Raw genomic sequence first — 26,489 nt, forward strand, 5'->3', positions numbered from 1 at the left:
TCCCATATTATTGAAAGCAGAATCTGTTTCGTCATGTGGCATTTGGGTGTGAGTCTCCTGTACCTGTTCCTCTGACAAAACAGAACAATCTACAATCTCATTCTCAGTTTTCCCTGGTACAGTGGAATCTCCTCCATGATCTACCTTAGGTGGTATAGCCCTTTTGAGGACAACTATTGGCCTGTTGGGATGTTCCTTAGCTGCCCTCACCCAGTTTGCTTTAGTACCATCAGTGACTCTACAATCAAGCATTACTTCGCTCAGTCGTGTGAAACCTTTGATCTGGATTCCAGAGGCCATTCATATCTTTACAGAGCAGCTGAAGAGATTTAAGAAATGGCAAAGCACCTTCTTCGACCTTTGGAAATGTTGGACGCTGCAGCACAAAACATAGGCCGAGCTCTAGGGATCAAAACTACTATACTTTTCTATAGATGCAGTAGTAAGGTGGAATAGTGCAGTGTGGAAGGGGGAGGAGAGCAGGATTTGTGGAGCTTAGTTGCAACTGTGAACTCGTAACTGCGATTCAATGATTGCTTCAAAGCATGATGTAAATTTCTTCAAGCCAACGTCAAATATTGAAGAACTGGGGTTGTATTACAAGATCTTTAAATAAAATCTATGGTGAACTAATCAAGTGAAAAAAATTTCTTCAATTTCTTTTGTGGAAAAAAATCAGCGCATTATTATTTCCTCGGAAAGATGCATAGCTATAGAAAATGACAGAGATTTCTTGCCAAATAAAAACTCTGATGACCAAATAGTAAGCTTGAAGATCTGGATGTAGATGAACAGCACCGGGCACACCGCACACAGGCATAAGACTTTAGAAGAGAGTAGTACACCTTACTATCTTTTCCAGAATTAGACTAGGAGTGTTTGAATCCATGGACTAATTTTTAGTTCAGGTCACCTTGGATGTTTGGATACCAATTAAAAAGACTAAATGTGAACTTATTATAAAACTAATTGCATAAGCCGTTGGTAATTCGCGAGATGAATCCATTAAGCCTAATTAATCTATGATTAGCATTATATTTACTGTAGCATCGCATGGTCAAATCATGGACTAATTAGACTGAACAGATTCATCTTACAAATTAATCTTCATTTATGCATTTGGTTTTGTAAATAACCTATATTTAATACTTCTAATTAGTATCTACGATATGTATTCGATGTGATTGTTCGATGTGACACAGGGACTAAACAGTTTGTGCGGCCGGCTGCTGCTCGAGCTCGCTGGTGGGGAAAGACTTTGACCCGGACTTGGGAGAGATGCACTATTTGTTTTCTTTTCTTAATTTTTCAACGAAAGACAACAAGACCCCTGTCTTCTTTCTCTTTCCTATTTGTAGTCTGAACACAAGAAAACAAATTAAAGCGCAGTGTTTGGCATAAATTTTGTACGCGCATCAGACTTCAGCAATACCTGTCAAAGCTCGCTGGCACCAACCGCCTCCCTCGCCTCTGTCGTCACAATTTTTTGTCAAAGCTTGCTGGCACCAACGAGCCCCGGACCAGCACTGGTGTCTGATTGCCTCCAGGCAGTTAAATACATTCAGAGTCCATTCCTGGAGGCTCCATGGAAGCTTCGTCCTTGGATTTCTCAATGCCAGCAACACGGTCTTGATGTGGATTTGCAGGTTACAAAAATTTCGAGGGTTCAAAACCAGGCAGCCCATCTTCTTGCTGTCAAATAGCTAGGACTTCATCTTCTTATACACAACTCAATCCTGTTTGTACAAAACCAAGACATGATCCTGCTTGTGCTGTTCTCTCAGCACTTCTTTCTGTACAATTGGGTCACCTAACCCTCACCCATGTACACTGCTTTTAGCTCTTGAATGAAGTTCTTTTTCAAAAAAAAAAAAAAAAACGAGCCCTCTTTACCAGCCACAACTCCTCTACGGGCTCCACTAGCTCCTCGGCCACCACCAGATCCATCAACAGCATCTGACGGCCATAGTGGCTCGAATTTATCATGCCAAGCATAACTCGCCCAATTCATGCCAAAGAGGCTGGCTCACCAAGTGGAAACCTCATTACTGGAAAAAATAAAAGAAATTGAGGTGCGACCGTGGGAGGGGTTTTCTGTCTTTTAGCAAGCTACCATTTTCATTATCTCTTCTCCCTACGGGAAACACTTAATTTGCCGAGTGCCACAGGCACTCGGCGAAGACCCAAAAATACTCGGCAAAGGCTTTGCCGAGTGTTACACTCGGCATATAGCACACGACAAATATTGTGTCGGCAAACACGACTTTGCCGAGTGTCAAAACTCGCGCACTCGGCAAACACTTTGCTGAAGGCCAAAAAACACTCGGCGAAAAGACACACTCGGCGAAATTAGCTTTGACGACGTCGAGGCTAACGACAGCTTTGCCAAGTGCCATACGGCAGGCACTCGGCAAACAAGCCCTATTTGTCGAGTGCCAACACACGGCAAACAAGCCCTGTTTGCTGAGTGTCAACACACGGCAAAGATGGGCTGTTTGCCGAGTGCCAACACACGGCAAACAGGGCTTGTTTGCCGAGTGTCGGGGCCCTGACACTCGGCAAAGAAGGGGGAAAAAGGGGGGTACAGACCACTTTGCCGAGTGTTACACTTCGCAAAGAGGCGCCTTTGCCGAGTGTTTTGGCTTTCAAACAGGTGGCGCAGGTGCAACTGTCATTTTTGCCGAGTGTTAAAGCCAAAACACGCGCCAAAGGCGCCTCTTTGCCGAGTGTAACACTCGGCAAAGTGGTCTGTACCCCCTTTTTTCCCATTTTGTCACGTATAACGGACCCCTCTCAATTCACAATACACATCATCACAGGTATTTGTAATGAACAATCACATGCATAATTCACAACCACCATTAGAAACATTATTCATAAACATCACAGGCATAATCCAACATAAGCACGAAACAATCCATAAATCCAAGTTCAAGTCACAATTTAGTTTCAACCAAGTTCACAACCAAGTCTAGTTCCGTGGAGGCCAAGGAGACCACTGCGACAAATCTTGATCTTCATTATTCGAAGCCGCCGATTGATTCTGCACATAGGATAGGATATTCTGAGCTAACATCTAAAGTTGTCAAAATTAAAGTATTGAATCTTAAGCACAATGTGTCAAGTGACTCACAGGAGTAGTTGTGGGTGGCTGAGGCGGAGGGAACAGCATCGGCGGTGGCGGAGGCAAAGACTGACCCATGCTCGAAGCAAAATTCTGCATGTACGGGAACATCTGGTCCATCCTCATCCGATTTTCTTCCTCTATCCTCCACCGCATGTCCTCCATCTGCGCCGCCATCTCCTCTTGTTTCTTCCTTGCTTCTTCCACCTGGGCCTACAATATTTCATTGCAATGTTATAATGCAAAGCTAAACTATAACAACAAACGAACGATGAATGGAAGAGAAAGAACCTGGAGAGCCTCCATCTGGAACTGTGCAGTGGTGGGTCGTGGCCGTATCGCCGAGCTCGAGTCCGTGCTCCTAGCTCGGATCTGGGAGAGAGTGGGAGTAGAGGCCATGCCGATTACGCCGTCGCCAATCCAATATCGGCCATGCTTCTTGCCTCCTCCCACCCTCATCATGATTTCTCCATCAATGTCCTCGGAGCTCGGATCGAAGTCTGGCCCGTGAACCTCCCTAGCCATTGCTGTATACTCGGTGACACGACTGTGTATGCTAGGATGGCTGTACGCCTCGGATGGGTTGTCTGGGTTGAAATCGATATCGGCCGTCACCTTGCCCTTTTTGGAGAGGACCCATGCCTTGAGCTGGGAGCAAGGTCGGCCATCATGTGACGCCGACCGCGGAAAAAAAAATACAATATGATTAGGAATTTATAGAATTGAACGTTATAATAAAGAATTGAAGTTGCGTAGCCATTTTTCTCTATATTCATCAAGGCTTAGGCTGCCTTAATGGTGTGGTGCAGTCGGCATCTGCAAACGCCGCTGTCGGCAAGCAAGGTGGTTCTCCAACCACCCGGGCTCCAACCACACGTCGACCATCTTCTCCCAGCGCTGGATATGCGCACGACACCACCATGGAGGCACCTACATCATCAAGCATGTGACATATGAAAAAAGAAATTGAGCCTAATTAATCTTAAATAGTAAGTATCAACGTTCTTTACTTACCCTCATGAATTGGTCCTTGGTCAGGTTCATTGTCCTTGCCTCCTCTTTTCTAACCTCCATCCGTCTGCATTGAGCCGGGGGCGGCCGGAGGCCGGCCGGTCGGGAGTCGGGGCCGGCCAGGGGCGGCGCGGGGGCCGGCGGGGGGCGGCCGGGGGCGGCGCGTCGGGCGACCGGGGCCGGCACGGGGCAGCCGGGGGCGGCGCGTCGGGCGGCCGGGGGGCCAACGCGGGAGGCAGCGGGCTTGCGGCGGGCGGCGCGGGGCGGGCGGCACGGGTCTGGCGAGCAGCGTGGGGCGGGCGGCGCGTGCGGTGCGTGTGCGTGGGCCTGTGCCTGTGCGGGTGTGTGCGCGTGCGTGACTTAGGGCTGGCTTAATGTCCAGTCTTTGTCGAGCGCCCCTGATCTAGCACTCGGCAAAGGCATTTTTTAATTTTTTCGGAGTTTTCAGCCTTTGCCGAGTGCTAGATCAGGGGCACTCGGCAAAGGATTTTTTTCCCCGGATTTTGGACTAACGCTGACATGTGGACCCGCGGCGAGCTTTGCCGAGTGTCCGAGGGATGACACTGGTCAAACATATTCTTTGCCGAGTGCCTCGTTGCGACCCTCGGCAAATCAATACTTATATTGCATGTGCAAAGTAGTTTTAGTAATTAAAAGTATGTAAACTTGGCAAATCAATACTTATATTGCATGTGCAAAGTAGTTTTAGTAATTAAAAGTATGTAAACTTTGCAAAAACCTAGTCAAATTCACTAAATATTGCGTATTTCATTTTTTTAAGTAATATTATTCCATTATTTCATGGATTTATAGCTCATATTGAATTTATATCTATTAAATTCATATACTTGCAATTAATAAATAAAAATTATCAAACAGATCTGAAAAATTCCTAAAATTTGACATTAACCAATCTATGTTCTCTATGGCCTATAAAAATAAATTTGAACTCAATGAAAAATTCAAGTATCGATTCGACTCAAAATCTTACCGGATCCTTCCAACTTCTACGAATCCTCTCCGGAGATGCTTCGAATTCTAAGCATCATATGTCAAAATTTTTACGAAACCTTCTCAATTTTTTACCACAGCCTCTGCATATGAAATCATAGCATATTGGAAAATCTTGTGATTTTCAAACTTCGTTTGTATTTTTGAGAATTAAAAAATCATTCGGCCACACGTTCGTAGTCGTGTTTCCTTAACAAAATGTTCGAAATTTCTTTTCATTTTCCGGATGAGACCTCAATTTGGACTCACTAACATGAATACAATTTTTCCACTCATATTATTCTATTATTCCAATCACCTGCGGTTCAAATTTGACTTAAATCAATAAATTTTAAATGAAATTAATTCATTAAATATAGCAAACAGGTCAATAAATAGTCCACCTTCTACCTTGCAGTGCCAAATGTCATACATGGAGAGTATAAAAAGTTTGGAGGGTGGAGGAGAGAAAAAATGTTTTAGTTTTGCTGAGTGTGTCAAAAAACACTCGGCAAACCTTCATGTTTGCCGAGTGTCCCATCAAAACACTCGGCAAACATGAAGGTTTGCCGAGTGTCGCACCTAACACTCGGCAAACCCTGAGCTTTGCCGAGTGTCCCCCGTCGACACTCGGCAAACAGCTAACATCCGTCACACCCCCTACTGAACGCCGCACATGCTGGTCACGTGCTTAAGGGTTTGCCGAGTGTATTTTATTTGCCGAGTGTCCCCCGTGAGTTTGCCAAGTATTTTTTTTGGCGATCGGCAAATCATATTTTCGCCGAGTGTAATATGTTTGCCGAGTGTTGTCAGGGATACACTCGGCAAACGCGGCCTTCGCCGAGTGCCCGCAATAATGCACTCGACGAACAAATTACACTCGACAACTTTAGTGTTTCCCGTAGTGTCTACATTTATTTTAATTGGGCAACGTAAAACAATGCCTCACGTCGGTAGGGAATGGCCAAGGTTTGGTTTCTTTCTTCTGTGGGTCTACCAGTCTCAGTCTTGCTTGTCTTTTTGTTACGTACATAATTATAATATTTTATTTGGTAGCCATTATTGGAGTTTGGCCTAGTCACGAGATGGCATAGTCCAAATAATCAGACAGAACTTTGTCGACCGCAGAACTCTGTAAGCAGAGCCACTTTAGTTTCTAATTCCCTAGTTTTCCTTTCCTCTCAGAGATATTTTTCAACGAGTCCTCCCTCAGATTTGCATCTGTGGTGTCAATCCAAGGCTACATATATAATAAGGAACGAAGAATAGATTAAGGGGGTGTTTGGGAACACCGTGCTAAACTTTAGCACCCGTCACATCGGATGTTTGGATACTAATTAGGAGTATTAAACATAATTTAATTACAAAACTAATTGCACAGATGGAGTCTAATTCGCGAGACGAATCTATTAAGTCTAATTAGTCCATGATTTGACAATGTGGTGCTACAGTAACCATTTGCTAATGATGGATTAATTAGCCTTAATAGATTCGTCTCGCGAATTAGACTCCATCTGTGCAATTAGTTTTGTAATTAGCTCATGTTTAGTCTTTCTAATTAGCATCCGAATATCTGATATGACCCTACTAAAGTTTAGCACCTCATATCCAAACACCCCCTAATAATAAAAAAAGGAATGGAATAAAGTGGCAAGGAGCATTAAGGAACGGCTGGTTCACTGCATTATTGAGTTGCATCTCACTGCAGCCCTCCTCACACTGGTACGGTGAGCTCCGGCTGCAGCTGCAAGACGACTAGCAGGTGCGTACTTGCTTCTCTGAATTCCCGCTTTGAAAGACAAGGCTCAACTCTGAATTCCTTTCTCTGGGTATATATATGATCCTCCACAACTGCTTCAGTTTATTTCTTTTTTTGTGAACGTCCTGTGAGGCTGTGAGATCTATCAAATCGGTTTGGCAACTTTCATCGCAGAGAGATCTGCTTCTACTGCCATGGCATCCCCAACATCCAGTATGGTTTCATCACAAAACTCTACTACTTTTGCATCTATTGGTAACTGGTTTCGTGTTTCTTTCTAATTTCGTTCTTTTTGTTTTCAAAAGATTGATTTGATAGGATGTGGTAGGAAACGAAGAGAAGGTTTTCTTGGTAGTACCTGTACAAGGCTGCTAGTCTTGATGTAGAAGAATAACGCCATGAAGAGTTGGACAGATGACCATCCAAGGAAGCTACAATACTCATTAGTTAAAGAGATTACAAATAATTTTACAGATGAACTTGGACGCGGTGCATTTGGACGTGTGTTTAAGGTACCCCTATTAAATTAAAAAACTCCTTTGTAATGTTTGTTGTAAAACATATGATGTTTTGTAAATTTATTTACATTCATAATCTGTGACCTCCTTCTATCTCTTACAGTGATTGTGGGTAAACCTTTACACTAAATATCTTTTCTTGCCAAGCTAACATTTGAACCAGGGTCATGGGATAATTATGTTAAAAGTGTAGTTTATAATCCAAAGCTCTATTTGTTGCATAGGTGTCCTTTGAGCCATGGGATTTAATTTGAACGAATGTCTCCAGAAAAACATATGTGGAAAATATATCAAAGATGTTTTCTGTTTCTAGACCTTATCATTAGCAGTTTTAAATAAAAGAACAATTTGCGTTGAGCTCATATCACAGAAAGTATTACAAAATATATCGCAAATGGTTTTATGTCTAAACCTTGCCACAGATACTAGTTTTGAAAGCAAAACAGTCATTGGTGGCCTTGAGACTATCTGTAGTAGTGAATGTTGGATGATATTGTTGTTTATTGTCTTAACATCGGTTATATGAGGATGTGTACAAAAGGAACAGAGCTAATCATATTCATTTTCATTTATAATTCTCTGTTACTATATATCAGCATAGAAAAAACAAAATTATTACGTGTAATTAAAGAAGGTGTTTAATAGGGGCTGCTTGATGATGGAGAAGAGGTTGCTGTGAAGGTGCTTCGTTATTTCACGCCTGAGATCAGTGACCAGCAGTTCCAAAATGAATTTGGAAACCTTAAGAAGCTCAAGCATCCTAATATTGTACGATTGTTGGGGTTCTGCGATGAAACTGAGGAAGAAATTATTGAGCACAAAGGAAAATTAGTAGTTTGTTATAGGATACACAGGGCACTGTGTCTTGAGTATGTGCCCAATGGAAACCTTCGCAAGTTTCTTTCAGGTAAGGTGCTCATGTGTTATTGGGTAATATTATTTCGGACATGTGAATAAAAATATTCTTTGCATTATGTATATTGAGAATATTATGTTTGTTCTTGTAGGTGGATGTCTTAGCAAGAATTGGCCCATACGCTACAAAATAATTAAGGGAATCTGCGAGGGTCTACAGTACCTTCACAAGATTCCCATTTTCCATTTTGACTTAAAACCTGATAATATACTGCTAGATGAGAAGATGTTGCCAAAAATCACCGATTTTGGTTTATCTAGGCTCATTGGTGAAGGGAACACCAAAAAGACAATGACGCCTCTAGGGACAGTGTAAGATTATTGTCTCATGTGAACTTTTGGTCTGCTAAATTGTAGTTATTCCTTAGTCTCACTTTGCTATGTCATTTATGTTCTGCTGCAGTGGATACTTGCCTCCAGAGTTCATTGACAATCAAATAATCTCCAGGGAATATGACATATATAGTTTAGGTGTTATAATTATGCAGATAATCACTGGTGTTACAAGCTTCTCTGATTTTGCTGACATGGAGCCCCAAGAATTTATTGAACATGTAAGAATAATTTAATTAATCTTAATTTATAAGCCTCTTAGATACTAGCTAGAACATGTAAGAATAATTTAAATAATCTTGAGCGGGTTACGTATAATGGATCGATTGATTGTTATTGCATTGAGCCTCTTGGCTGGTACATATTAAGTACAAGATTTGGAGGGCAAGACTCCTCTGGATACATATGGCAGTCTACGACACGTATATCTACAACTACCAAATATACTCGTTTAGAGATTCTTATTGTATATAAAGTTGGCAGCACGCCATGTTGATAGTCCTGTTGGAACAATATCCATGAATTTATCACCATTTAATAGCAGATGCATGCAAGTAGAGTGTCACTCCATCAGCTTTCAACCACTTTAGATTCAAGGGAGATCTTTCTGTAAATCACACTGTGGACTCTACATGTTGTGGTTATTATTTCACTCATCACATTTGGTCAGAACTCTAAAGTTCATTATAGTGCAACGAGCCCATATAAACGTGACAGTTCATAACGATTTACTGTTACAATCAATTCGGATATTCAAAACAAAACAACATGTATTTGCAATAGGGCGGAGTACTAAATTCCATAATATTAACCGCCCTTGTACTTGTTTTACTCCGTGTTTTAACTTCAAAGGTACATGACAACTGGAAAAGAAGTCTAGAAGAGATCCCAGAGTATGCGTCACTTGAAGCGGATTGCAAACAAGTGAAAAGATGTATGGAAATTGCAATAAACTGCAGGAAGAAGAAGCGTCATGAAAGGCCTACAATAGAGGATATTGTCAGCAAATTAGATGAGATGGAAAGCAAATTAGATGAGATGGAAACTGTTAAAATTGACACGCAGTTGTCAATTAAAAAGGTACAACCTATCATTCATCTTATGTATGTAAAAAATATAGAACCCATAGTTTATTTGTCCCTAAATATTACCAGTGGTCGAAAATACTTGGCTCTTTATACGTCCACGTGGCAACTTTCACTATGTTTGTTTTTAAATATTTAAGTTGGAAACAGGGAAAATAAATTGCTTGATTTGTGTCGGAAAGATGCATATATCGGATATAAAAGTGAGCAAAATACTCATATGACTCAGTATATTAATGTCTCTCTTTCTTGCCACTGTTAATTTTATGTATGCTGTAATTCTAACTAGAGGTGTGCGCGCGCGTTAGGACTGCAGTTTAATTTCCCAACCAAACAGCACCTTAGTTCTCTGATATAAAATAAGTCTACAGCAGATCCCAGAGTATGCCATCATGTGAATTCATACCGACACAAGTCGATGAGATAAACGAGACGCTCTCGAATTAGCCACCGTCTCCTATGAGAAGGAATGAACCACGACGAAACATGATTAAATTAGTAGACGTCCGTCTGTGCAAAATCACTAACAATGTGCCAAAACTAAATTAATTAGCTTTAGGATCCGTGCTATTTTTTCAAAGGAGCACCGGAGCAAAATCCACAATGTAATTTTTACTTTATTTCGTAGGATGAGCAAACACCATTTTCCTAAGATTTCCCATTTGTTTTTATTGACAGGGTTACTTTGAAAAATCTAGTGGCATCCTGGGCAGGCCATGTCAATGTTAGTAATGTTACATTTAAAATAGATCCCTTCATTTACTAAATATTTTATTTATTTTTATTGAAGTTTGATATTGATATAATGTGGCATGCTGTGTGTTGGTGTAATTGTGTTGTTCAGTACAATCGGCTGGAGCGGTACTCCTTGCTGTCACGAAGATTGGTTCCATTTTAGGAGATGAAACCTCCAAGGCTGTTATATATAAGCTGTCTGGAAAAGTTCATTCTCTGAAGGAACTGCCATGGAAAGTCGATCAAATAAGGAAGAAACTGACATTCATGAGCCAAATTATACAGCAGATTGGAACAGTTTACCTCACAGATGAGCTTGTCAATAATTGGATCGGGGAGGTCCGGAAGGTGGCTTACCGTGTTGAAGATGTAGTAGACAAATACTCATACCATGTTTTTCAACTGATGCAAGAAGGGTTCCTGAAGAAGTTCTTCATCAAGGGAACCCATTATTCCATTGTTTTCAGCGCAATTACAGATGAGATAGCTGATATAGAAGAGGAGATTAACCAAGTTATTCATATGAAGGATAATTGGTTACACGAAACACAGCTTGTCTCTAACCATCAACAACTTGCTGAGATTGAAAGACATCGCTCGGAAGAACAAATGGCAAAAGCTGTACTCCTTGTTGTTATTCACGATGATCTTGTGGGAATTGAAGAAAACAGGAGACTGCTGACTGGATGGTTGAACTCAGACGAGCAAATTACCAGATTAATAACAGTATCTGGTATGGGTGGATTGGGGAAAACCACCCTTGTCACAAATGTGTACGAGCGGGAGAAGAACAATTTCACCACTCATGCTTGGATCGTTGTATCTCAGAATTATGATGTGGTTAAATTGCTGAGGAAACTGCTGAGGAAGATTGGGGAGCCAGAACAGTCACAGCTAGTGGATTTGGATGCCCGTGACTTGAAAGCAAAAGTAAAGGAAAGACTAGCTGGTAGGAAGTGCTTGATTGTACTGGATGATGTATGGAATCAAGAAGCATACACTCAGATAAGGGATGCATTCCAGAACCTCCAAGCAAGTTGTGTTATCATCACGACGCGACAGGAACAGGTCGCAGTCCTTGCTCACCCCACCCGTCAACTCAAACTCAAGCCATTGGATCACGGTGATGCACACGTGCTGTTTTGCAGAAAGGCTTTCTATAACACCATAAATTGCAGCTGCCCCGATGAACTTGAGAAGCTGGCCAACAATATAGTGGATAGGTGTCAAGGACTTCCACTTGCAATCGTAACCATGGGTGGCCTGCTGTCTGCACTGCCACCAATTAAACAAGTTTGGAACGAAACATACAAGCAATTTCAGGATCAGCTGACGAACAATGATCATGTTCGTGCAATTCTAAATCTGAGCTACCACGACTTACCTGGAAATCTTAGAAACTGCTTCCTTTATTGTAGCTTGTACCCTGAGGATCACCTAATGTCACGAGAGAGCCTTGTTTGGCTATGGGTTGCAGAAGGTTTTGCGCTTCAAAATGAACAAAGCACACCAGAGGAGGTGGCCGACAGATACCTACGGGAACTGATCCAAAGGAATATGCTGGAAGCTGTTGAGAACGATGAGCTAGGAAGGGTCCGCACCTGTAAGATGCATGACCTTGTACGTGACCTGGCACTATCTGTTGCTAAAGAGGAGAAGTTTGGTTTTGCGTATGATTTTGGCACATTGGTGAAGATGGACAAGGGTGTTCGTCGCCTGTCTTCCTGTGGATGGCAGGACAAAACTTCACTGAAAGTTGAAATTCAACTGCCACGCCTTCGAACCGCAGTTGCACTCGGAATAATTGGATCCTCCCCTCAGTTGTTATCTTCAGTTCTTTCTGAATCCACGTACCTGACAGTTCTCGAGTTGCAAGATTCTGAAATAAGTGAAGTGCCAGCATCCATAGGAAATATGTTTAATCTACGCTACATTGGTCTGCGTCGCACAAGAGTTAAATCACTCCCAGAATCGATTGGAAAGCTCTCCAACCTCCAAACACTGGACATAAAGGCAACAAAAATAGAGAAGCTACCAAGAAGTGTTGTTAAAATCAAGAAGTTACGGCACCTTCTGGCAGACAGATTTGCAGATGAGAAGCAGTCAGAGTTCCGATACTTCATTGGAGTGCAAGCACCAAAAGAGCTATCCAACTTGGAAGAACTTCAGACTCTAGAAACTTTGGAAGCCAACAAGGACCTGGCTGAGCAGCTGATAAAACTTACGAAACTAAGGAGTGTGTGGATTGACAACATAAGTGCAGCGGATTGCGCAAACCTTTTCTCTATACTGTCAAAGATGCCTCTTCTTTCCAGCTTGCTTCTCTCTACAAGTGATGAGAACGAGACACTTCATTTGGAAAATCTGAAGCCAGCATCTGAAAACTTCCACAGATTGATAATCAGAGGGTGCTGGGCAGATAAGACACTTGAGTGCCCTGTATTCCGTGACAGTGGCAGAAATCTCAAATATCTAGCTATTAGCTGGTGCCACCTTCAGGAAGATCCACTGCAGCTGCTTGCACCTTACGTGCCGAATCTCACCTATCTTAGTCTTAACAGGGTGAGTACTGCAGACACCTTAGTTCTTTCTAAAGGGTGCTTCCCACAGCTGAAGACGCTTGTCTTGAAGCGCATGCCCAATGTTGACAAGGTGGAGATCAGAGTCGGTGCCCTTCAACAGATCGAGGGTTTATATGTTGTGTCACTTCTAAAGCTCGACAAGGTCCCCCAAGGTATTGAATCCCTTCGTTCTCTTAAGAAACTGTGGCTGCTGAGTTTGCACAAGGACTTCAGAGGTCATTGGGATAGCAAAAAGATGCAGCAGAAGATGCAGTATGTTCAAGAGCTCCGCATCTGAAGTGGCACACGTGTACCACAGGAGTAGAAATGCACTTCACATCTGCTCGCAGCAACGTCAGGCGTTTAATCCTTTCCAAATAACTAAATAAGTCATCAGATCTTTGACATTGTTGATGCAACTACAATTGCAGTTATGCCATGCTTTAGCATTTTCCTTTTTAATGGACCCTGACTTTATCTGCGATCAGGGCGTGCCCAGCCTCATCGCAGCTGTGGTATATTTTTCCCCATTGATTCAGATTTTGATTCCCATCCGAGGACTTGGACCTTCGACCCTCGACTCCTCGAGAGGCTAGCACCAGTGACTGAAGGGCAGCCGCGCCGCAGACGGGTTGAGGCCTTCGACCCTCGACTTCTCGAGAGGCCTCGCTGTGGCAGCTGCCGCCGGCACCGCGCCGAAGAAGCAGGAAGCCATTCCGCCACGAACTACGAGAAAAGGAGAAGGCCCTGCCTGCAGGCGGCGCTAGTCTTGGAGGCCCAGTTCAGCTGGGCAAAGGCCACGGATTGCCCACCCCATGCATCCTTTCAGAAAACGCGGACCCGGTCTGCGCCACTGAATTGTTAGCCCGTTGGGCTGGCAGCTTGGGATCAAAGCAGCCAGTGAGTGAGCGCGGAATTCCTATCCACAGACTAAGATTTGTTTAAGATTTGTTCGGAGTACAATCAACTAATGAGATTAAGGGGTTGTTTGGATACCCCGTGTTAAGTTTAGCACCTGTCACATCGGATGTTTGGATATTAATTAGAAGTATTAAATATAGACTAATTACAAAACTAATTGCACAGATGGAGTCTAATTCGCGAGACAAATCTGTTAAGCCTAATTAGTCCATGATTTGATAATGTGGTGCTACAGTAACTATTTGCTAATGATGGATTAATTAGGCTTAATAGATTTGTCTCGCGAATTAGCATAGGGTTCTACAATTAGTTTTATAATTAGCTCATGTTTAGTCCTCCTAATTAGCATCCGAACATCCGATGTGACACTGCTAAAGTTTAGCACCTCGTATCTGTCGGTGTTTTAGACTAGCAACCCACCTAGGGGGTACCCTAGGTGGTCTTTTGTGCGGTAAGGGTCGTCGAGAATCAAGGAATCAATGGTGACGCAAGCAACACGATTTAGATAGGTTCGGGCCGCTAGATCGCGTAATACCCTACGTCCTGTGTGTTGGTTTGTATTGATGAACTGGAGTTGTTGTTGAGGGGAGTCCCTGCCCACCCTTATATACACGGGAGGACAGGGTTACAAGTCTGAGTCCTAGTTGAGTACTGTTACAGAGTTTTACTCGGTAAAGCCCGTGTAGTTTTCCATATACATACTTGACTAGTTTGAATGGGATACGCCTATCCCTTGTCCTGATCGTGTCCGAGTACGCCCCTGAGTGGGCCGTCCAAGGTCTACTCGTGGGCCTGGGGTACATGCCCGACAAGCCCCCTAGTACTTTGTAGTCGTGCGCCACAGTCTTAGGCACTGCGGGCACTATCCGAGTAGCTGGTCGTAGAGGTTGTAGACCGAAGTGCTCGAGTACTGTCGCGTGGCTGGAATGTACTCTTTTTGTTCTTTCGAGTTGTCTCTGTTCCGAGAAATTTTATATGGTAGTGCGATGTCAATCCCACTCCATATGGAGTAGCCCCCGAGCCTTAGGTTGAGTCGAAGAGTCAGGCTTAGGGTCAAACTAGCTTTTTTGTCTGTTTTACCCTTGGAAGTCTTTGAAAAATAAAAAACTGACCAACGGGTACGGTACCCGTAGCCCCCGAGCACTTAGGCGATCTCTGTCGTTGAAGTGGTCAGCAGTCCGTTGAAAAGAGTAGCCGTTGAGTGTTTAAGGTGATTAATCTGCCATTAATCTGTTAGAATCCGTCCGTTGCGTAACCGACACGTGGAAACCGGAGCTGGCGGAGATAAAACTGGAAAGCCCCCTTTCAGTTGGTTTTACGCCGCACGGCAATCTTCTCTGGAAGTTTAACTCGATACACTACGGGTCCACAAACTTCTACAATCTCATAGGGACCAATATAGCGCGAAGCCAACTTTCCTTTTACTCCAAAATGTTGTACGCCTTTGGTCGGTGAAACCCGCAGGTATACAAAATCCCCAACCTCAAATTGGATAGGTCTTCTTCTTTGATCGGAATAGCTCTTTTGTCGAGATTGGGCGGCCTTGAGATTTTCGCGGATAACTCTCACTTTTTCTTCGGCCTCCATGACCAGGTCAGGTCCATACACTGTTTGCTCTCCGGGTTGCGACCAGCTTAGCGGGGTTTGACATCTACGTCCATACAAGGCTTCAAAAGGCGCCATTTTCAGGCTAGCTTGGTAACTATTGTTGTATGAGAATTCCGCTAATGGCAAACACTTATCCCACTTCTTGTCATAATGAATGGCACAGGCACGTAGCATATCTTCCAAAATCTGGTTAACCCTTTCAGTTTGTCCATCGGTTTTGAGGATGATATGTGGAACTACGAATCAATTTAGTGCCAAGTGAAAACTGCAACTGCTCCCAAAAGCGTGGTACAAACTAACTACCTCGATCAAAGATGATCGTTTTAGGTACACCATGCAAGGAAATAATCCGGTCAAGGTACAGTTCTGCATATTTCTGTATGGCGTGGGTGGTGTGTACTGGAAGGAAATGCGCTGTTTTGGTTAGTCGGTCTACTATAACCCATATGGAATCATGCTTGCGGGAGGTATTAGGTAGTCTGACTATAAAGTCTATGCTTATGTCCTCCCACTTCCACGAGGGAATAGGCAGCGGCTGCAAGGGGCCAGCTACCCTCAAGTGGCTTGCTTTGACTCGCTGACAGGTATCACACTCTAAAACATATCGTGCAATGTCGGGTTTCATCCCACTCCACCAGAAATTTTGTCGGAGGTCGTGGTAAATCTTGGTACTACCAGGGTGGATCGAGAACTTGGAAAGGTGTGCTTCGTCCAGAATTTTTTTGTTAAGATCGGGATCATTTGGAACTACAAGTCGAGCTTCATAATGTACCACTCCTTTCCAATCCTGTCGGAATTTCCCTCATCCTCCTGTGCGAGTTTCTCTTTGATAAGGTTTATCTCTTCATCCTCTAGTTGTGCTAGAATTATTTGGTCAAGCAGGGTAGGCTCCAGAGAAATATGACTTAAGGTACCGTGGGGAACAATTTCCAAGTTGAGTTTAGCCATTTCATGACATAGGGTCTCGACATAATTAATCGCCGATAAGCAGTTACAATGGACCTTGCGGCTGAGAGCATCTGCAACTACGTTGGCCTTGCCTGGGTGATAATGCACTTCTAGGTCATAATCTTTGATTAATTCTAACCATCTTCTCTGACGCATGTTGAGGTCTGCTTGAGTGAAGATATACTTAAGGCTCTTGTGATCTGTATAGATGTTGCATCGAGTTCCCATAAGATAATGCCTCCAGATTTTCAGAGCATGAACAACTGTTGCTAACTCGAGATCATGGGTAGGGTAATTCAACTCATGTGGCCGTAGCGCTCGCGAGGCATAGGCAATGACTCGGCTGTCTTGCATAAGAACACAACCAAGTCCAGTGCCAGAGGCATCGCAATATACGTCAAACGGTCTAGTGGTGTTGGGCTGAGCTAAAACCGGCGCAGAGGTCAGCAATTGTCTCAGGGTGTGGAAGGCTTCTTCACATTTGTCGCTCCACACAAACTTAATTCCCTTCTTCAGCAGTTCTGTCATTGACTTAGCTATTTTTGAGAAGTCAGGAATGAAGAGACGGTAGTAACCTGCTAAACTGAGAAAACTTTGAATCTGATGAACTGAAGTGGGCGGCTTCCAGTCCATTACTTCTTGCACTTTGCTTGGGTCTACTGCTATACCGTCTCTAGATATGGTGTGCCCCAAGAATTTAACACTGTCTAGCCAGAAGTCACACTTAGAGAATTTGGCATAGATTTGGTGATCTCTTAAGCATTGGAGTACAGTATGAAGGTGCTCTGCATGCTCTTCCTCATTCTTCGAGTACACCAAGATATCGTCAATGAATACCACGACGAATTTGTCGAGTTCGGGCATAAACACCGAATTCATGAGGTACATGAAATAAGCCGGTGCATTAGTAAGCCCAAATGACATGACTAAGTACTCATAGAGTCCATACCGTGTAGAGAAGGCAGTCTTTGGAATGTCGCAAGGGCGGATCTTGATTTGATGGTAGCCAGAACGGAGGTCAATTTTGGAAAACACTCTAGCTCCAGCTAACTGATCGAACAGAACATCAATGCGGGGTAGTGGGTACTTGTTCTTTATCGTCACCGCATTGAGAGGTCGGTAGTCCACACACATACGCAGACTATCGTCCTTCTTTTTCACAAACAAGCCGGGGCAACCCCAAGGTGATGTACTTGGACGAATAAAACCCTTTCCCAACAAATCATGCAACTGAGTTTTCATTTCTGCCAGCTCGGCTGGTGGCATCCGGTACGGTCTCTTTGAAATTGGGGCAGTACCTGGTTTCAATTCAATAGCAAACTCGATATCTCTATCAGGCGGCATACCCGGCAAATCATCTGGAAACACATCGGGATACTCGCACACCAATGGGATGTCTTCCAAATGGGCTTCAGTCATGGGATAGGCACAAGAAGTTTGGCACTCTCGGTGGGGTAAGTGTATAATTGAGCTACCATAAATGGGTGAATTTATATGGACGGCTCTGGCAGGGATATCTAGTGCCACTCGATGCTGAGTCATCCAATCCATACCCAAGATAATATCTATTCCTTCTATCCCAAGGATAAGGAGGTTTTCCTTAAAAAGGTTCTCCCCAACTGGATGGGCACCTTGCGGCTCACTTGGTGTGAAGTTACTTTCCCACCCGGGGTAGAGATGATATAAGCACCTTTTGTGTGACAGAAATCTAACCCACACTTAGCACTGGTTCTAGTCCCAATGAAACTATGAGATGCTCCCGAATCAAACAGAATAAGGACGGGTTGGTTATAGATAGAAAAGATACCCGTCATCACTGGTGCGCCCTCTGGAAGTTCAGCAAGGGTGGTGAAGTTCAGCCGGCCTTGTCGAACCTGAACCCTCGGCTTCTTCCCCTTGTTGCCCAGTGCATTGCTCTGATCGGGTCGTTGATTCTTGTTGCGGGGGCAGTCCTTGGCAAAGTGTCCTGGGTTCCCACAGGTGAAACAGCGGTTTCCAGTGACTGGGTACGGCGGCATAGGGAGAGCAGGTCGGGGCCCTTGCGGCTAGAATCCAGGGAAACGAGGTGCTGCCTGCGGTGGAGGTCGAGCAACCCATCTCCCAGGCTGTGCGGGCCTGCGAGACGCCTGTGGGGGAACCATTCTGTATTTCTGGGCAGGTGGGCCGGGTGCCGGCATCGGAGCCTTCCACTTCAGGTCGGCCTTGAGAGCCCTCATGCAATCTTCCTGGAAATTGCTAGGTTCACCAGTTCATTGTAGGAATCCACCTTGATGGGATTCAGCCTTTCCTTGAGCTCCAAACTCAAGCCTCTGCGGAAGCGGTCCCTCTTCTTCTCATCGGAGTCCGCATGGTAGCCTGCATAGCGACATAGGTCATTGAAAGCCTGCGCATAGTGCAGGACATCGTGGCCTCCCTGGGTGAGAGCCAGGAACTCATTGAGCTTGCGCTCCAGAAGACCCTCAGGGATGTGATGGCCCCTGAACGCCGTCTTGAATTCCTCCCAGCCGACGACGTGGTCGGTCGGCTGCATGGCGTGGTAGTGAGCAGAACCACGCAACTGCTGTGCGGCGAACTGAACCTTGTTCTCCTCCGGGCAATGGGCGGTGAGGAGGGAGAACTTGGACTCGATAGCACGAATCCAGGCATCGGCGTCAAGCGGGTCCTCCGTCTTGTGGAACAGAGGAGGCTGGGTCCCTAGAAATTCTTCGTAACGAGCAACATGAGGTTGCTGATGGGCTCTTCCTCCCTGGGGCTGCTGCTGCTGCCCCTGAGCGATGTGCCTCAGCAGCTCGGTTTGAGCCGCCAAGATCACCTCGAGGGTGGTTGGAGGTGGAGGTGGGGGAGGCACCTCGCTGCCACTGGGAACAGAGCCGGAGCGTGTGCGATGCGCCATTTGCAAGATTCACCTTTCCATTAGTCACATAACCCCAAAAACTTGTTTAACCATAAGGAAACATTATGTGCGGAAATGATATAAGCTAGTCTTGAGGATGGTGCAAAAGCAACAATCAAAACTTTTATTGAGTAGGTGCATATCTCTTCTTTGAAGTGCACAAGGTTCTCTTCCTTATGCGAGGGTTAGAATATGTCATACACAACCACTTTGATGTTACGCTTGTTGACCGAAAAGGAAGGGAAAGGGGTCGTTTAGACGTTCTAGCAAGTTGCTGTCCGGCTGAATTTTCAGCAAGCTGAGCAGTGGGGTTTTGGCTCTAGCAGGCGTTTGACAGATCCGAAGGAGCTAAAAATTTACGAGTAGTTAGAACAGAAGTTTTTGCACAACTTTGGTATTCAAACTTTGGCTCAAAAACGAGTGGAGACAGGGGTAAAACTGAGGAGAAACAGTCACTGCAGTTCTGCCATAAATTTCAGGCATTACACTAAAGATAGCAACGGCAACCCTACATAGAATCAGTTTTTCAACAACCAAATACTCAACTCAAGCTAACCTATTATATCACTGGCCAAAATATAGGTCGCCGAGGAGCAAAAACAAAAGAGAACCGCTCAACAACAAGTCAACACAACTAGAAATCGTCAAGGTTGCCCACGGAGACAAAGCTGAGGACAGAAGAGTGAGCATCGCCAACTGGAGGCTGCAGAGAGGCCTCCTCATAGTCCATGCTCGAAAAGCCCTCGATCTCCTCGGGCTCCTCCTCCTGGGCCAATGGCTCATCCTGCTGCATCTCTAAAGCGTGAATGGCATTAAGCTCATCGTGATGCTCCTGTAGGTGCTCATTGGCGTTCGCCAGCTCCATGTTCACATCATAGAACTGGTCAACCAAGATCTCCATATCGTGCTCCATATCCACGATCTCCTCCTCCAAACGAGTGATCTTATCCTGCATCTCAGAAATCTGGACATCCTTCTGTACTAGCTCAAGCGACTGGTCCACCATGCCACTCTGCACGGCAGATAAAGCGACCTGGTTGGCCACTGCCATCCCGATCACCGTAGCCATCGCTCGACTCTGCATCTCGACCATCCTGTAGAACACGTTCAGGCAACGAGCTGAAACAAAAATCGTGCACTGTGGATCCATAACCCCGAGCAAGTCCATATGCTCCATACGATCCAACCTCGTATCCCGGGCAGGGAACAACCCAATCGGGTCCAGCACAATCTCAAGAGGGTGTGCCCGACAGAACTTTGTCAGGGTCTGCAAGGCTGTGAACTCCCAGGTGTCCTGTAGTGTGTGTCCCTTGGCCACCACCTCCAAAAGCGGCCACTGTGGCTGATCCGAAGGCGGGGGCACCCGCACGTGCACGCGACTCCACGGAATCCCGTGGTCCTGGTACGCACGTCCCGCGTAAACCGGCGGTGACGGGTACCCAAAAGAGCGCAGGGTGTCCCACAGTACGGATGGGAAACCCTCGTAGTGAAGGCACCGTGAGTAGGTGGTGCCATCCGTACCGACTGCAACGTGCACGGGCTGAGCCATCTGTAACCAAAGGACAAGTGAGAAATGGAGTTAACACTCGAAAATCAAAACAGATTTCTAGCAGTTAGAGAAAAGCTCATAACTCAGAAAGTATTCATCCAAAATTTCTCAAATTTTACCAGCACGTTCTTTACATTGTGTGTAACAGTTTTGGTATTCAAATCTAGGGCTAGAACTGGACCTAACAAGGTGATAATCTCAGATTTCCATTAAGTGTTCATGCTGGAATTTTGCAGACCTGAGCCAAAGTAAACTGAACATAAATTAAAATACAGAGACCTAATGAAGCTGAAATTTTACCAGTAAGTCCTTTAATAATTTCTGATAAACTTTGCTTAAGGGACTCCTAGCAGAAAAAGTCATTAAGGTGGTCGAAACAGTAGAATTTCAACTGGTGTGCACTCAGGGCTAACAGCCAACAGGGGGTCACAAAACTGATCACAACTCTCAACCCAAGTGGTAGTACTTTGTGAAAATTTTTCAGCAGTTTACTCGGGAGTTTTAACACAAATTTCTTATATAAAGTTTCTGGAGTTATCATATGGAACAACCCGAAAGATTTATTAAACGTGCGTGGTGGAAAAAGACAGCTAGACAATCCTTATCGCGGTGCATCTCTTTTTTTTTTCTTTAGGGCGCACTCAAGCTTGGTTTTATTTCCTTAGGTTGCGATTTTTATTTCTTAATGCATGCACGTCCTAGTCGTCCTCTCAACCAAAAATAATCGCCAAAAATCTTTGGACTTACGTGGTTAGTGCCGGTGGCAAGGCAACAATACGACTCTCACTATAATAACTAGTCGATTTACTAGGCATCGTTTCGTACGCAACGTTGTTAGTGTACCTGCAGAAAAACACATCACAGCTTGAACCTTCCGTGCCAGCACTCACGAAAGCGTCCACAATCATTACCGTTCACTATAGAAATGGCACCCATGCGTTTAACGCTGCATGGACAGCGCAACAACCGTGGAAATAGGTTCCTTTGAATAGAACCATATAACCCTTCGCATTCTCGTGATGTGGAATCATGCACACGTATAATAGACGTGGGCGAACAACTGTGATGGCAGGCTCGTTGGAATCGAACCATACCATCCTTCGCATGCATTAGCATACGGAACCTGCGCACGTATAATAGACGTGGGCAAAACAACCGTGATGATAGGCTCGTTGGAATCAAATTCCTATCACCCTTTGCATGCATTAGCATACGGAACTTGCGCACGTATAATAGACGTGGGCGAAACAACCGTGATGATAGGCTCGTTGGAATCGAATTCCTATCACTCTTCGCATACTCGCGATGCGGATCTCGGCACACGTATGATAGACGTGGCAACAAGTGCTGGAAGTCAGAAGATAACCAATAATTATTAGCCACCTTAAAAGATCCAAAATTCCCCTAGGGCTCCTCGTACTAAACTCATCCTTAACGAACTTACGAATTTCTCGACTCATTTCTTGCAAATTTTAGTTAGAAGAAGTGTTTTAAGGTTTGTTGTTCTCCGTACCGTGCTTCGAGCTCTGATGCCAGCTGTGGCGGAACCGCCCAAATTAACCTGACTAAAATGCATTGAAGTCGCCTGACACGCGATTATGCACTTTAAGCAAGTCAACCTGGTCGACCGTCAGATTTCATCCGATTAACCACATAAATAGGATCGAGAAGCATCGCTCACACGAAGGTGAGTAGCACAGAGATTACAACATTCCATCACATTAACTTAGTCTCACAATTTATTACATCAGAGTTTCTGAAAATTCGAACAAGTTGCAAGGTTCGAAGAGTCGGATAAAACAAGCAGAAGCTAAATGTCGATACATGACATCACAACGGAGCCGATCATGACATCAAAAATCCCTTCCCTCGTCGTCCGAGGAGGGATCCCACTCGACTGTCCTGCCCAAAGGGAACTGGGTAGGCCAAGTGGTGCCAGCAACCAAACTATTGACATCACCTGAAAAGATTAAGCCACAACAAGGTTGAGCAACTAATACTCAGCAAGGCTGACCCGTCGAGTGAAAAGCTTTACCAAGAGCTTGACATGCAAGGCTTTCTGGCTCTGGGATTTCTTTGCCAAAAGCGTCTAAAGTCGGTCCTTACTTTCAATATTTTAGCTCAAGTTCTACATTCTTTATCCAGTCTAGATTAGCAACTTATACTAAACAAGTATAATTTCCTAGCAGTTAAATAACAAGCATCAATTTAATCTCGTAATCATGTTTCATCGTTACTCAGTGCAGAATAGTGATCAAGTAGTCCCAACTTGTGAGAGGTAGACGAATCGATTCGAATTTATTAACCATGCATGGCGAACCTAATCTCACGACATCCGCGCACCACGAAGGGTCGCTTCATTTGTCAGCCGTCCCCATCGATCCCTTAGGCACGTGTCAGGGCCAACTGCCTTTGGCATGCAATGCTCCATAATCCCGGCCTCTGCCGTACTATGACCACACTTGCACCCACATGATGCACCATGGGAACGACGTTCCAAGGACAGCCGGGGGAGTATGCCACGCCCCAGTTCAATCAGGTACTAGGCTTCCTCATCCCATACTAGGTATGAGATTAGTACTTTCAAACACTTGATCATGAACGCCGACATGTTTCGACCTTAGATCAATTTCATTTAAACAGACGGGGAAAACCACCAAGTATCGAACATCAGCCCGACCCCGTCCGTCGTCCTTATAGTTGCAACATAAATAAAATATTCAACTCCTATAACTCGCGAGTGACAGGAAATCACTCGACTTTTACCAAAGCCTATTAAGCATTGCAACTACTCGACTTTAGCAACTAGTATTCAAACAAGACACTAAGTTCATGCATCTAAGGTTTCATTACAACTCCTAGAAACGTAAATGCGCAATCAAAGTATTCAATAGTATTGCAAGTATTCAAGATAGGAATTTATTCTCCGGGGCTTGCCTTCAGGAAAAGTTAGCGGGTCCTCGGGGTCTTGCTCTGGTTCGGGCTCGCCTTCCAAGGAATGAAGCTCCGCAGCGAGGTCTTCCTCCGGTACCGGGTGTAGCTCGTAGGTTCCGTCGGCGAGATTTGCTTCTATACGACATGCACATGCAAAAGTTTAGTTGGACTCGCGCATTCATTCAACGACACAAGGCATGGCTTAAGACAAAGAGTTGCAACAGCCACAAACACTTTGACGAGGTTAAACTTTCATGCAATTTCAACGAACGAGGTCGGTTTAAACTTGAGTTCGAGTTGGATGGCGATTGTGTACATATATAGTTTTCTTGCACTTAGAGTTGCATAAAGAGAGTGAAAGGTCGTGTTTGGGTGGTTTGGGTGCATTAGAATAGTGACTTACTTCTGAATGTTTTTATGTACCTCTTTCAATTTCCACTTATTTATCGTATTAGAATTTGTGCTTTCCTTTTATTCCTTTATGTTGATTAATTAACCAAAATGACTTCATATCCAAACAGTGGCTAAAGGCACTGATAAAATTACAGCACCTTATTAAGGCCATCACTAGGTTACTGTAAAAGTTTGGGGGCCAAAGGATGGCTTAAAAAGGAGTTACATGCATTTTATTATTAAAGGTAAAATGAACTTAACTTTTTCTATCTTCAAAGTTACTGTGCAACAGAGGGTGAAACTTAACCAGTGTGTTAAGGGTATGTTACAGGAGCTTTGGTGAATTGTTCACAATTTTTGGAGAAGATTAACTATTTACTCTATTTCCTTTTTAAATTAAACATGCTTAACAAGGAAGGTGTTTTTCTTTCTAATTTGCATAACAATTTATATTTTTTCTGCAAACTTCACAGCAAAACAAAATTAACCCAACTAGTTTCACATTTTTCTGAGCTCTGAAACAAAACTTATGCAAAAAGGAAGATTTATGTATAGATTACCAATTTAAAGTCAAAACAGTGACTTAAAGTGTTAGACCAGAGCCCTACCATTTTTCTGAGCTTCTATATATAGAAATAAGCATCACAGAGTTGGTCTCACATTTTTCCCACTTTTCTTCTATTTATTAGGATTTAAAAGGCCTAAACAAAGATTAAAAGTGTAGCATATTATTTACAACAGTAACATGAGCAAACTTATTTTTCTTAGGAACTAGACAAAGCAAGGATTCCAACAAAAGTAGTTTGGCATTTTTATGATTTTTCTACGATTTACTGGGCATTTCCAAAGTTCAACCATTTTTCTGCCTATTATTAAAAGAAAAGCCGTGGCAAACTTGCAAGCTAGCCCCTGGGTTTAAGGTTTAACTACGCAGGGGTCCCTGAGTTTTGCGCGCAGGCCCCTGGAAAGAATGGGGATGATGCAATGTAGTCCCCGGGGCGCGTGCGGCGGCGGCGGAGAAATTCCCGGCGGTACGCCGGCGAGGATGGGGCAACAAGTGGCCGGAGGGGTGCGGGGGCTCACCTGAGCTCGGTTTGGCGGGATTGGGGCGATGGAGATGGCCGGCGGGGATCGGAACGTGGCGGCGGCGGCAGAGCTTGGCTGGCGGTGGTACAGGCGGCGTTCCGGCGCACCGGCGGCGTCGGGGAGGCCACGGGCTGCTCGGAGACGTGCATGAAGGGGTGGCAAAGCGGGCGGTGAAGTCGCCGGAGTGCGGGGTGGTGCGGAGGGGTGAGCTCCACGGAAGCTTAGCGGCGGCGCAGAGGAGGAAGCGATGGTGCAATTGTTGGGATACGAGGTAGGCTACGCTAGCGCAAATCAAAATTTCTACCGCGTATAACCAGGAAGAACTGCCGTATAAGGATCACAGGATTACCACTCGACGCACTACTGGTGCGGAAGATGTAGATATGCGTCGGTGCAGTGAAGACGATCACGTAGTCGTACGTAGTCGAACAACGTAGTCGTACGTAGTCGATCACGTCCAGCGGCTCCTCAGCAGCTCGTCCACGTGCACAGCAAGATCGCCTCCGGTGCCGCGGCTCGTCGTCGGCTCGTCGTGGCTCGTCGGCGGCTCGTCGATGGCTCGTCCAAGTGCTGCAGGCGCAACACCTCCAAGGTATCCACACGTGCAGGGAGGAAGCGTCGCAAGCCGGATTGCTAGATCCGCGAGTTGCCACAGGCGAGGACGTGGGAGGCGCGGCAAGTGTGTTCAGCCAAAAGGTGTAAACCCTAGGGCGCCCCCACCCCTCTATTTATAGAGGTTCCTGATGGGCCTCTGGATCCGAGGCCCATTAGCACTCCTAAACCTAATCCAACTCGGATCATATCCGAATTGGGCTTCCAGCCCCTTAAGTGTGTGACCCTATGGGTTCGGATACGTATAGACATGGCCCGAGTACTCCTACTCGGCCCAATAGTCGGTAGCGGCCTCTAGCAAGACGTGCCAACTCCTATACGCATACGAAGATCATATCAGACGAACCATCACAACATAATATACATGCTATTCCCTTTGCCTCACGATATTTGGTCTAGCTTCAAGCTGACCGCTCTTTCTCGATCCTGTGATTCGGAATCCCTTTGTAGGTTAACTCTTAACCGTACGTAGCATGGCCATGCATTTTCGGATCCGATCACTCGAGGGGCCCAG

The 26,489-nt window shown here is 44.8% G+C and overlaps 1 protein-coding gene across 2 annotated transcripts; it reads left to right on the forward strand.

The window, feature by feature from the left end:
• Window positions 1-6,743: 6,743 nt before the first annotated feature.
• Window positions 6,744-13,493, forward strand: LOC117833103 (disease resistance protein RPM1). 2 transcript variants are annotated; one of them, XM_034712490.2, is made up of 9 exons: window positions 6,744-6,887; window positions 6,986-7,097; window positions 7,190-7,396; window positions 8,048-8,309; window positions 8,410-8,629; window positions 8,721-8,871; window positions 9,503-9,730; window positions 10,414-10,459; window positions 10,580-13,493. In XM_034712490.2, the coding sequence occupies exons 3-9, from the start codon at window positions 7,283-7,285 to the stop codon at window positions 13,327-13,329; spliced, it is 3,771 nt and encodes a 1,256-aa protein (XP_034568381.1). In that variant the 5' UTR covers window positions 6,744-6,887; window positions 6,986-7,097; window positions 7,190-7,282; the 3' UTR covers window positions 13,330-13,493. The 2 variants fall into 2 exon arrangements, with proteins under 2 accessions (XP_034568381.1, XP_034568382.1); XM_034712491.2 differs by having other exon boundaries at window positions 6,749-6,887; window positions 7,017-7,097.
• Window positions 13,494-26,489: the final 12,996 nt, after the last annotated feature.

Source organism: Setaria viridis, chromosome 8 (assembly GCF_005286985.2).
Source record: "Setaria viridis chromosome 8, Setaria_viridis_v4.0, whole genome shotgun sequence".
Classification (NCBI taxonomy): domain Eukaryota; kingdom Viridiplantae; phylum Streptophyta; class Magnoliopsida; order Poales; family Poaceae; genus Setaria; species Setaria viridis.

Coding starts and splice junctions, on each gene's coding strand:
- LOC117833103 (XM_034712490.2), top strand. CDS start 7,283: ATGAAGAGTTGGACAGATGACCATCCAAGGAAGCTACAATACTCATTA. Junction 7,397..8,047: donor CATTTGGACGTGTGTTTAAG/GTACCCCTATTA, acceptor GGTGTTTAATAG/GGGCTGCTTGATGATGGAGA. Junction 9,731..10,413: donor CGCAGTTGTCAATTAAAAAG/GTACAACCTATC, acceptor TTTTATTGACAG/GGTTACTTTGAAAAATCTAG.